At 47.2% G+C, this 12,302-nt stretch overlaps 1 protein-coding gene across 1 annotated transcript; it reads right to left on the reverse strand.

Annotated features, from left to right (window-relative positions):
• Nucleotides 1–606: 606 nt before the first annotated feature.
• On the reverse strand, nucleotides 607–8,756 carry LOC144108413 (staphylococcal nuclease domain-containing protein 1-like). The gene is made up of 4 exons (XM_077641658.1): nucleotides 8,453–8,756; nucleotides 6,705–7,010; nucleotides 1,076–1,417; nucleotides 607–744 (listed from the first exon to the last, which is right to left on the reverse strand). The coding sequence occupies exons 1-3, from the start codon at nucleotides 8,645–8,647 to the stop codon at nucleotides 1,118–1,120; spliced, it is 801 nt and encodes a 266-aa protein (XP_077497784.1). The 5' UTR covers nucleotides 8,648–8,756; the 3' UTR covers nucleotides 607–744; nucleotides 1,076–1,117.
• Between the last annotated feature and the right edge of the window lie 3,546 nt (nucleotides 8,757–12,302).

Consider the following 12,302-nt stretch of genomic DNA (forward strand, 5'->3'; position numbering starts at 1 on the left):
ACCACCACCCGTGGTTCCCTGGAAAGGATTTCACCGGCCCTCAGACAGCTTAGCTCGAGGGGAAGCAATCCGAGCCGGGCAGTCACACGCCCCGGGTCTTCACCTTCAAGCCTGCGAGGGGGGATACACAGAACTTTTAAACCTATGCAGAGGCGTCAGGATTAGACACCCGCCACCACACAAAGCTCTGACAAAGGAGGAGGCCACTGCTTGGCGCAGATTGCAAACGAACTCCTTCCCCAATTTATATATACTAAGCAAAATGTACCCATCGCAATACAGGGACACCTGTCCGTGGTGCGGAGCCATACCCACACTCTACCACATCACATGGGAATGCGAACGTAACGAGGCATTTCACAAACACAAACACCCGAGTGCGGAGCAATGGGAGAGCCGTCTCACCAGCAGCGAGCTCACGGCTCAGAGGGCCTTTATAGAGCACGCGACCGGTGCAGCACGACTCAGTGGAGCCTTGGAATAGGGGCCCACCCTTGCTGAAAGAAGACTCGAGTCGCCGGCGCAAGCATGAAGACGACGGAGCCTTCGATCCGCGAATCCCTTTGGAAATCAATAAATGTTTTCACTCACTCACTCACCGGCCCTGGGCGATAGCATCGGTGTGCCCTCAAGTCGCACAGCCAGGGCGCTGGCGGGTTCTTTGGGCAGTTCTTCCTTCATCGGCAACAACAGTTTGACGGACACTGTTTCTGTGTTACCGTAGTCCAAGAATTGCACCCGCACCTGCAGATGAAAGTGGACCAGTTGGACTAGGAGCAGCGAAGGGCAATGCGCAAGAAGGCCAAAAAGAACTGGAAACAACTTCACTTTTCAACTGCTACTCAGTTATGACTTGCAAGAAATTGCAATGTGAACCGAACAGCAAGTACCAGATGACAACCACTATCAAAAGGTAAAATTTCGGGCTTCATTTTACCAAGAAAATAGGTCACAAGTAAATCATTAATTTTGCTGAAAACCTGGCAATGAAAAACTGACAGACTGGCAAGGAGCCCTTAAATACTAAAAGCTTTTAAAGGACACTTCAGCAGAAAGTTATGAGACTGCAGTGTACCATGGAGCCGCTTTCATCTGCCGAGACCACGCGGGCACGGTACTACTGCTCATCTGAGTAGAGAGCCAGCACACACTGGTTGACAGGAGGCATTTCGGTGAACTTGTAGCCAGGATCTCGTCGGGCTTTGTTAACCAGTGCCTCCGTGACCTTCAACAGGCCCGGGGCGCGGATGATTGGCTGGGTGTAGACGAGATTGCCCTCCACTGATGCGACAACAGCATCGAATAGTCCCTTGGGAAGGGGACAGTCAGGAACATCTACAAGGGTCTGGACCGCAACAGGTGGTTTCTGCGGTTCCTCCTGCGGTGCTGACCCAGTCGCTGCTGACTGTGCAGGGTCCTGCAGCAAAAAAAAAAGCAAGCAGTGCAGGAAAGACATTTTCTTGCTACCAGGGCTCAAAAGATTCAATGTTCAGCAATGTTTGATATCGTCGCAGAAAAAAAATGCCAGGTTTGAACAGCTACTAGTGTTTTAGGCACAGGTGGTAAAATGTACCAGTGCCACCTGGCAGTTCTGCTGCACTGAGCTCTGCAGTAGAACAGTTGATGTGCCCACGCATGTGTTTGAATATTGCCTACAACTGTTTCTGCTCCTGTATGCTGGTGTTGTGCGGGGATATCGAGGTTAACCCTGGTCCCCCACTGGAGGAAACCTATCTCAGAATTATTGATGGACAACAGGCCATTAGGGCTGACATTGCAGACATCAAAGCATGCCTTAAACTCACTGAAGAAATCGTGTCTGGTTTTGGTAGGCGTCTGATTAACCTTGAAGTAAGCATCAATGAGTTGAAATCAAATGGGGCGGGGACGGAGCAACTAAACGCTTTCACAGCTAATGTTAAGGATATCCTGAGGAACCAGCATGAAATATTTCCCAAATTTGAAGACCGTGATCGGAAATCTAACCTTGTGGTTTTTGGGATTTCAGAGCTCGAAAATGAATCTGAACTTGAATTGCGTAATGCAATAGTCAACGATGTTATCAAGCATAGATTGGGAGTGACCTGTTCTTCTATTGCAAAAATTCAAAGACTAGGAAAGGGTTCGTTGGTAAGGCCGGTTATTTTAAGTTTTCACAACTATGCAGAGAAACAAGAAGTTTTGCGAAATGCCAGGAAGCTGAAAGGAACTGGAATAAGTTTGCAGAATGATTACACCGCTGACACGCAGCGCATACGCAAGCAGCTGTGGGAAAGTGCTAGAGCAGATAAGGCAGCCGGGAAAAAGGTGTCACTGTAACACGATAAGCTTCGAATTGATGGCAAAGTTTACACGTGGGATGAAAAGACAGGCTCTCGCCGTTTGGTTCCTGATTTGTGCAGTGCGCTTTCCCAAAGCTAGCAACGAAAGTCACACCAGCTCCGTATGATTTCTCTGAATGCTAGAAGTATAGTTAATAAGGTGAACGAACTTGAACACATGTTATTGCAGTATGATCCGCACATCTGCGTGCTAACTGAAACCTGGTTGCACGATATGATTAGAGATGATGAGATTATACCACCAGGATATAAAATGCAAAGAAGAGATAGGGCTTCCCGTGGTGGGGGAGTAGCGATCATTCTAAAAAACAGTATCGATGTCTTTGAAATCGACCAGTTAGAAGACCATGAAAGTTTGTGTTTGAAGGTTTCTATTTGGGGGAACACGTTTGTTCTTTGTGCAGTTTATCGTGCGCCGGACTCGGATGATTTGTTTTTGAGCAGGCTATACGATTATTTGCTGAAATTTCGTGGTAAGAATATAATTATTACCGGTGACTTTAATTTGCCGTCTGTTAACTGGAATGACTTGAACTATGGCCTCTCTTCGTCTAATGATTTCATTGTAGATATGATGTTCTCGCTCAATCTTGAACAGATTGTGAATGACTGTACACGGGGATCAGCGATCTTGGACCTGTTGTTTGTGAGCGAGTCGTTCAGTAATGGCACTGTTCACGTAGAGCGTGGCATCTCCGACCACAAATTAATATGCTTTTGCGGGAAAATCACTGGTGATAAGACCGATAAAACCGTTAAAGTGATCAGCTTCAGAGATTTTAGCAGAGCTGATGATGTCGCGATTCTTGATTATTTGGAATGTCACCTTAGCTCTGTTACCAGTGATGTTGAGGGTTGTTGGACACAATTCTGCAATGCAGTTAAGTTTTGTATTGACAAATTTGTTCCGCTCAAGAAAGTCGTTAAACGCAGTGAAAATCCTTGGATTAATAGAGAGATAATTCATGTTAAACGGAAACTTAAAAGACTTAGGAAACAGCACAGGACAGGAACTCCACTGTTTGGGTCATTAAAAAGCAAGATGGCAGACAAAATAAGAGAAGCCAGAAATAGCTTTTTCAAAAACAGGCTTGAAGAGTTCATGAGGTCGGACCCATCAAAGTTCTGGCGCCATTTGAATCCTTCCAGGCACGAAATTACGAAGATAAAAATTGACGAGGTGACTATAACAGACGCTAATGAGATTGCAACGCATTTTAACAATTACTTCCAGAGTGTTTTCACGAAGCTAGATGATTTTAAACCTCAGTGTGTTTGTAGTAATGATTATTCTTCTGTTTGCAGTAACGAACTGATAATTAGTCGCGAAGGAGTTTTAGCAATGTTACTTAAACTTAACACAAAAAAATCTTCCGGACCCGATGGTGTTCCGAATTCATTTCTTAAACGCTACGTGGAACAAATATCTCAATACTTAACTGATATGTTTAACTTGTCTTTGACAACAGGTGTTATACCGTCTGATTGGCGTAAGGCTCGAGTTGTCCCTATTCTTAAGAAAGGTGACTGCCAACTAGTTACCAATTATCGCCCTGTTTCTTTGACGAATAATTGCTGTAAGTTGTTAGAGCATGCTATTTTTTGTTATATTGTAAAATTTTTAGAGGACCGTAATATTTTAACAGCTTACCAACATGGTTTTAGGAGAGGTATGTCTACTGTTACCCAACTTTTATCTGTAGTGCATGAATTTTCAAGAGTGCTGGATGCTTCCGGACAAACAGACGTCTTATTTTTTTACTTTAGTAAAGCATTTGACAAGGTGCCTCACGAAAAATTATTGTTTAAACTTGAATCGATTGGACTTCCCTCTTTTATAATTCAGTAGGTGCATGCCTATCTTACAGATAGGCAGCAATTTGTAGCAATCCAGGACTCTTGTTCTGACATGCTGCATGTGACTTCAGGGGTTCCTCAAGGCAGTGTCTTGGGATCCCTGTTATTTTTAATCTATGTAAATGACCTAGTGGATATTGTTGAAAAGGATGTAGAGGTGAGGCTGTTTGCCGATGATTGTATAGTTTTTAAAGAGGTAGTAGGTGATTCTGATCACTTGTCACTTCAAAAAACTGTATTAGCAATTGCGGACTGGTGTGAGCGCTGGGGCATGGATATTAATCCAAACAAAACCGTACTATTAAGAATCACAAGGAAAAAAGTGCCCAGATTTCACAGTTATATACTTCACAATCATCCCATTTTAGAAGTAGAAAGCTATAAGTACCTCGGAGTAACCCTCACGAACAAACTTACTTGGTCCACTCATATCGCTGACATCTGCTCATCACCAGTAAAGAAATTATGGTTTATTAAAAGAAAACTCAGAAACTCTCCCGTGAGCACCAGAATCACTGCATACAAGGATTGTGTTAGGTCCCGACTTGAATATGCGGCAGCAGTGTGGGACCCGCATAACAAGAAAAACATTGCTCAACTGGAGCGTGTTCAGCGAAAAGCAGTTCGTTTTATTTATGGGAAATATAGAAGGATAGACTCTCCAACTGCATTAATTCGAAAGAGTAATTTACAGTTCTTGGCAATAAGAAGAAAAGTTACCCGTCTAGTACTGCTTCATAATTACATGTCTGGAAATCTGAAGGCAGATCTTCCTGATTGTGTGAAGCTGGCGAGCACTAGGAGAACACGTCATGTACATGAGCAGTCATTAGCACCAATTTTCGCGCGAACTAGTGGGTTTAAGAACAGTTTTTTTCCGGACACTGTCGCGGAGTGGAATGGCCTTCCTTCGGGTTTATGTAAGTCTAGGATTTTTGAGAAGGAGCTCAAGAACTTATTGTATGACTCCCAGTATCTTGTTTGATGACTCTGGTTTTGTGTCCTGTTTACTGACTCGCGGTTTTGTAGCTGGTGCTCTTTTAGAAATTTTTTTAGTTGTATGCCCCTCCTGCTTGGGCCAACTCTGGCTTGCAGTATACTGAAATAAATAAAATGGCAACCTTGCTGCTGACCCCTGTGATGCCAACGGTGGCGAGGCACAAAGGTGCGACAAAGCCGGAGCACCTGCCTCTACTAGTGTTACTACAGTTCCCATCTGCACAACCTTGCCTTACATGCAGACCAGCTAATCACAATCCACAAGGATAATGTCTTCCTGTTGATGACGGTCAGTCATTAATTGTTGCAGAGTGGACTGAAGTTGTCATCACATTGTAAAGGATAATGTGAACGAAGGGTAACAGTTTTATGCATGCTTTGGGCACTAAGTTTTGACCAGAGTGTTCTTGTGTGCGTTGCATTGAGTATGTCTCCTGTCATGTAACAATATGGGGTAGGTATGTGGGCCTGAACACCTCAAGGTTCCACACGGTCTACGAGAGCCACTGGATCGGAGGGGCCAGTTTCATTTTCCAACCCCTAGGGGTTTCTAAAAGAACACCGACATCGCATAATACAAGGATGCGTCAACATTCTGCGCCCACTGAAAAGAAACCGCCACAGATGCGATTTGATGCCACAACCTTAAGCTCAGCAACATAAAATTTGTCCCTATTTGTGGGCTCTGGAATACAGCCAAACTCACTTATGACAATACTGGTCAGAACATCACATCAGATATAAGAATGGACAACTGTGGCCCCCTTAGCATTACCATGTGTTCTATGGTAAGATAAACCGCTTATAACAATCCTACCACAGCACAAAATTGGTTATAACAATTAAATCTGGTCACTGAGAGCAAACCCTGCAAGAAATAAAAACAAGGAAGTGATACAACCACGCCAGCCAAACCACACTTACAATGCAAAAACGCATGCATGTGCATGTTCGATGGATCGAGCAGGCGCAGCAAAACCGAAAAAAGCACATGACCATGCAGCATGATGTCATGGCGATGCAAATGACTCTCTTTCAGTAGGGAAGGCTATTACAAAACTGCATTAATTCAAGACTTTAAAAAGACCAGGATAAATTTTCGAATTATCTGAAGGTGGGGGATTTTGCTGGACGACAAGCTGTGGGACCGCAGCAGCGATGACAGCAGTACTAGCGAGGACGATGGCACAAGCGTGGATGAGTAGTCCAGTGAATAATACATTTACACATTGTAATATGGCCCGTGGGCGCACCCTTTATTTTTCCTGACATGCGTATGGCGGGAGTCGACTTACTTTCAGACTTACAATCGGGTAAATATAATAATGCTCTGAAGTTTGTAGTTTTCAATTCTTTTCGGCATAGCCTGGTTATAATAATTATCTGTTATAATAATATTTCTTTGGCACTTCAATACTGTCATAAGTGGGTTTGGCTGCAACCACAAGGTGTTCCTCAACTTGCACAAAAACCTATGTACACCTGCCGTCAAAACAGATCAGTTACCTTGTGAGGTGCATGGCTGATCAGGTCGTTGATGCAGGTGCCATCCTTGCACTCCAGTCTAACAACTGGCAGACCTGCCCGAGTGGTTTCCACCTGCACGGCTGTGAATGGCTCCTGCTGCAGCAGAGCTGCCAGCCGGGAATTTTCCGTAGGCACATTCTGGGGCACCACACAGAAGACAAAGAGTGGCTTCTCGGCAAAACTCAGCGGCAGCGGGCGCAGAGAAGATGCTAGCATCCGCTCCCTGTTGCCGAAGTCTACGAACAGCACCAGGTATGTTCCATCGGGGGACTGCTCACTCAAAACCTGCACAGAGAAGAGCAGTCGTGCTCCTTGAAGTAACCAACACTGTGCTGAAAGTGCAAAGATCAACACATTCATGCATGCTCTGATCATTTCTCCTCAAAAGAGAAAACATGAAGCATATGCAGTGAATGGGCCCATTTTCCCAGCGCACAATTTTCAGACAGATGGCGGCAGCTACAGAAAGTAGAAGAAAATTACCACTGATTACCAGTGCCTATCCCCAGAAGTCAGTGGTTCACTAGGTGAACACCTGTGCAGACAAATGCTCAAGATCTTGAAAAGTTGAAAACAATGAACACAGTAACCAGAAAACAGCCATTTGCATTACGTAGACTTTGTGCACTTCACCAGTTTCAAGTTAACATATAAACTCGCGTAAGGGCCGCACCTTTTCTTCAACCGTTTTGACGATGTGTGGCCCTTACATGAGACTGGCATTTTTCCATTACACTTTTGCGACTGCATTGAAGTCCCGACTATGCTTCCTTCTTGTTATGCTGCAACACGAATTTTTATGATGAATTAGTGCACTCCCGGTGATTCCTTCAAATTTGAAAGTATGAATGCTGCGCACCCGGCGACCGGCACGAATCAACCGTAAAAAGTAAAACAGGTTGATAGATCAGTTTACTGGCAAATGCAACATGATTCTAAGTTAAGATCAAGATCCTCTGAAGATCTAGTGCTCGAATGAGCGACGGTTCAGAGCAACACGACACGTGTGGCCCACCGCCGTCAATGTAACATGGCATCAGCCTGGCCTGCTTTTCCGTGCGGTTTACTGTCGAAGGCCTTCCAGAAATCAATTTATGTTCATTTTATTGTGAGGTGACTTTGTGATGGTAAACTGGCATTGAGGTTAGACCTGCGGTGTCAATATGAAGCACGCTAGGCCTAGCAACACCGGGTGAATGACACACTACTACGGCGGCTGCGCCTGGCGGGTGGCGCGTCGCTGCAAAGAAACGTGCCGCTAGCATGAGTGCCCAACATTCTAGTTTTTTTGTGCAGCATTATGTTTTGTCCGTTCTAGTGCGAACGCCAGGTGCAAAAAACGAGTTAGCAACGATGCGGCACCACACGTTACGTTGGCAATTCCAGACCAGAGTCCGGTGCGTAGGGTGGCGCATGCGTGGTCATGCAGGCAGATATACTAGTCTATCACAGGGGTTCTCAAAATTTTTGCCCCGAAACACCCGAACAGCCTACATGTGGTAACACAACAATGATCAATGGTGTGCCACTTGTAATGCCTTCTGTAGCTCATAAAACAGGTGCACTATTGTTTCGGCACTGAAAAAGCATTCATCATCAGCACTGTAATTTAAACGCATCTACTGTTTTGAACTCCTTTCCATAAATGCAGAGAGAAAAGGAAACACTGTGCTACTACTGATAGAGTATGCTGGAGCGCACACACACACAACAAAGAGCACAAGTACCTGGCCTCGATACCAAATGGAATCCTCGCTGAACAAAGCACAGGCGTAGTCCCCCTTGGAGTACTTTGTGGTGCTGGGCTCGGGACTGTGGCTTTTGACCCAGGCGTTCAGTGCCTCCATCATGTCTTTCAACTCCCCAGTCAAGCTTTGCTGCTGCACAAACAGCCCATCTGGTGTCCTCCAGACTAGGACCATGTCAGGCCTGTTGGATGGGAGTTTCTGCTGAGGCACATGCAGAACCTTTGCATCCACATTTGACTGAAGGCTTGGTGCAGGCTGGGCAGAAGGAGTGGACGCAGGCTCAGTGGGGTAGAGCTGGGCATGAGAAGGAATGGGGACAGCATAAACGCATTGCACATCGGTACCCCACAGCCAAATGGCATAACAGCCAGCTAAAGCTGCCTCCTCTATAAACAATATATACACCATGGCCATCTGTTCAATCATTACATTGCGCATTAAAGTACTTTTTGGAGTTCTTTAATTTAGACTAATAATTTAGGATTTTACTGAATAACCATTGAAATATGGTCTAAATATATGAATGTTTCAAAAAAATATGTTCATGTCCCACCAAGCCTGAAAACTCCATCCGCAGCTGTACTTAGTTGCTGGAATGCTGTTTGTGCTTGTTGTTTGGTGGGTCAAACTCATGATGAAGCTGCATTAAGGCACCAGTTTAGTGCCATCGACACCAAGAGCAGACAATGAACAGCAAATAACCTTTTAAAGCTGAAACAAGGTGGCTTTAGCAAAGGACACTGTTTTTGGGTGGAACCTGGTTCTCACACCCGCAGCAAGTTCTGGAATTTGTTCACAGCATTCCCTTGACTACACTAGGTGCACCAGTGAAGCAGCAACGCGGAAGTTAACACTTCACTTAAATATTGTAACGTGAAGATGTGCACACCAAAAGGGAAAAATATATTTACAGGGAAACAGCTTACAGCCACGCAGCCGAACAACCGGGCACGCGAAGCCCAGCCGCAGAAACGCACTTCGTCCTCTTCGCGTTCCAAGCGCGAGCGCACCAAGCACGAGCGTTCCAAGCACAAGCACAACCGTAGCATAACTCCCGGCGGCAAAAGCACCGTCCCGGTGCTAAGTGGATGATGTAGCAGGCGTGTGGTACGGTTTGAGACGGGCTACATGAACGACGTCAGTCAAAGGGCTAGTGGACGACGTCGAAGCATGAAGAGGTGTAATCTCGTAGGTCACGTCGGTCACCTGACGGAGAACTCGATAAGGGCCACTGTACTGACGTAGAAGTTTCTCAGAGAGACCTACACGGCGAGAAGGAGACCAAAGGAGGACGAGTGAGCCCGGCGGATAGTGTACTGGGCGATGCCGGCGGTCGTAAACTGACTTCTGGTAGGTCTGAGATGCGGTGAGCCGGTCTCGGGCGATTTCACGGGCCATAGTTGCTCGGGAGATGGCGTCACGTGCATACTCTGTGGTCGAGGCAGTAGAACTCGGTAGTAATGTATCCAATGGCAGCGCAGGATGCCGACCAAACAGAAGGTAGAAAGGAGAATAGCCGGTGGTATCATGCCGCGACGAATTATAAGCAAATGTTACATAAGGCAAGGCAACGTCCCAATCGCGGTGGTCGGGCGAGACATACATGGATAGCATATCGGTCAGAGTCCTGTTGAGGCGCTCGGTAAGCCCGTTCGTCTGGGGATGGTAAGCTGTAGTGAGCTTATGCTGCGTGCCACAGGACCGGAGGATATCGTCAACTACTCGGGACAAAAAGTAGCGGCCGCGGTCCGTCAGCAATTGGTGTGGATCGCCGTGGTGAAGGATTACGTTCTGCAATAGGAAGTCGGCGACATCGGTTGCGCAACTTGTTGGTAACGCACGCGTGATAGCGTACCGGGTCGCATAGTCGGTCGCGACAGCAATCCAACGGTTGCCGGAGCAGGACGTCGGAAAAGGTCCGAGAAGGTCGAGTCCAACACGGTAGAATGGTTCGAGAGGTACGTCAATAGGCTGTAGAAGGCCAGCAGGCAACGTTGATGGTCTCTTCCTGCGTTGACAGAGGTCGCAGGAGGCAACGTAACGCCGAACAGAGCGGTACAGACCAGGCCAAAAGAAGCGGCGTCGGACCCGATCGTATGTGCGGGAGACGCCGAGGTGGCCTGCGGTCGGTAGGTCGTGTAGTTCCGCTAGGACAGATGAACGGAGACGGTGGGGAACGACTAGCAGGAGCGGAGGTCCGTCAGGACGAAGGTTGCGGCGGTATAGGACGCCATCCTGAATGACGAACAGTTGCAATGAAGGATCTCGGCTGGCACAGTTGAGGCGATCAATGAGAATACGCAAGGAAGAGTCTTGTCGCTGCTCGTCCGCGATGTTAACCAGATCGGAGATAGCGAAGAGGCACGGGCCGAGGTCGTTGTCTCCAGGATCAGGCGGCTCTACAGGGTGCCGAGACAGGCAGTCGGCGTCTTGATGGAGACGCCCTGACTTGTAATGAACAGTGTAAGAATACTCTTGGAGGCGCAACGTCCAACGTCCGAGCCGGCCTGTGGGGTCTTTCAGTGAAGACAGCCAACAAAGGGCGTGGTGATCGGTCACTACGGAGAATGGACGGCCAAACAGGTACGGTCGGAACTTAGCTACAGCCCAAACAAGAGCTAGACACTCGCGCTCTGTAATTGAGTAATTTCGCTCAGCTGTAGAAAGGAGGCGGCTGGCATATGCAATAACGCGATCTTGCCCTTGGTGACGTTGGGCTAGCACGGCGCCAATCCCATAACCGCAGGCGTCTGTGCGAACTTCAGTCGGAGCCGACGGATCAAAATGGGCCAGAATAGGTGGGGAGGTGAGTAAGTCGACTAGCGAAGAAAAGGCCTCCTCTTGGGCAGGGCCCCAGGTAAAAGGGGTGTCTTTCTTTAGAAGGTCGGTCAGGGGGCGAGCGGTGCCGGCAAAATTTTTGATGAAACGGCGGAAGTACGAGCAGAGGCCGACGAAGCTGCGCACATCCGTAGACGACTGGGGAATAGGGAAGTCCTTGACGGCTTTAACTTTAACAGGATCCGGGCGGACACTAGAAGCGTCGACTAGATGTCCGAGAATGGTGAGTTGGCGGCGACCGAATTGACATTTCGACGAATTGAGCTGTAGCCCGGCTCTACGGAAGACAGAAAGAATGCTCGCCAGTCTTTCGAGGTGCGTGGTAAACGTGGGCGAAAAAACCACAACATCGTCGAGGTAACATAGACATGTGGACCATTTAAAGCCGCGAAGCAAGGAGTCCATCATTCTTTCGAAGGTAGCTGGCGCATTACAGAGACCGAATGGCATAACTTTAAACTGATATAAGCCGTCCGGTGTGACGAATGCCGTCTTTTCGCGGTCAGTGTCATCAACAGAGATTTGCCAATACCCGGACCGAAGGTCAATTGAAGAGAAAAATTTGGCTCCGTGAAGGCAGTCCAAAGCATCGTCTATTCTTGGGAGTGGATAGACGTCTTTTTTTGTTATGTTGTTTAGGTGCCGGTAATCAACGCAAAAGCGCCAGCTGCCGTCCTTTTTTTGAACCAGCACAACTGGTGAGGCCCAAGGGCTCGACGAGGGCTCTATGATGTCTTTACTGAGCATCTTGTCCACCTCTTGCTGTATGATGGTGCGTTCTGTACTGGACACTCTGTAGGGTCGTCTGTGAATAGGAGCTGCGTCACCGGTGTTGATGCGATGCGTGACCACAGATGTTCGAGCCAAAGGGCGGTCATCGAAGTCAAAGATGTCGCGAAAAGACGACAGAAGATACCGAAGGTCGTGAGCTTGCCCTGGTAAGAGGTCAGCAGCAATCATTTTTGCATATTCATCAGGTGGTGGGACGTCA

The sequence above is a fragment of the Amblyomma americanum genome, chromosome 1 (genome assembly GCF_052857255.1).
Source record: "Amblyomma americanum isolate KBUSLIRL-KWMA chromosome 1, ASM5285725v1, whole genome shotgun sequence".
In the NCBI taxonomy this organism is placed as follows: domain Eukaryota; kingdom Metazoa; phylum Arthropoda; class Arachnida; order Ixodida; family Ixodidae; genus Amblyomma; species Amblyomma americanum.

Bases quoted from the DNA above. Each gene is read 5' to 3' on its own strand.
- LOC144108413 (XM_077641658.1), bottom strand. From the start codon at position 8,647: ATGGTCCTAGTCTGGAGGACACCAGATGGGCTGTTTGTGCAGCAGCAA. The intron at 7,011-8,452 runs GTACTTGTGCTC...TTCTCTGTGCAG, and splicing joins CCATTTGGTATCGAGGCCAG to GTTTTGAGTGAGCAGTCCCC. The intron at 1,418-6,704 runs GTAACTGATCTG...TTTTTGCTGCAG, and splicing joins TCAGCCATGCACCTCACAAG to GACCCTGCACAGTCAGCAGC.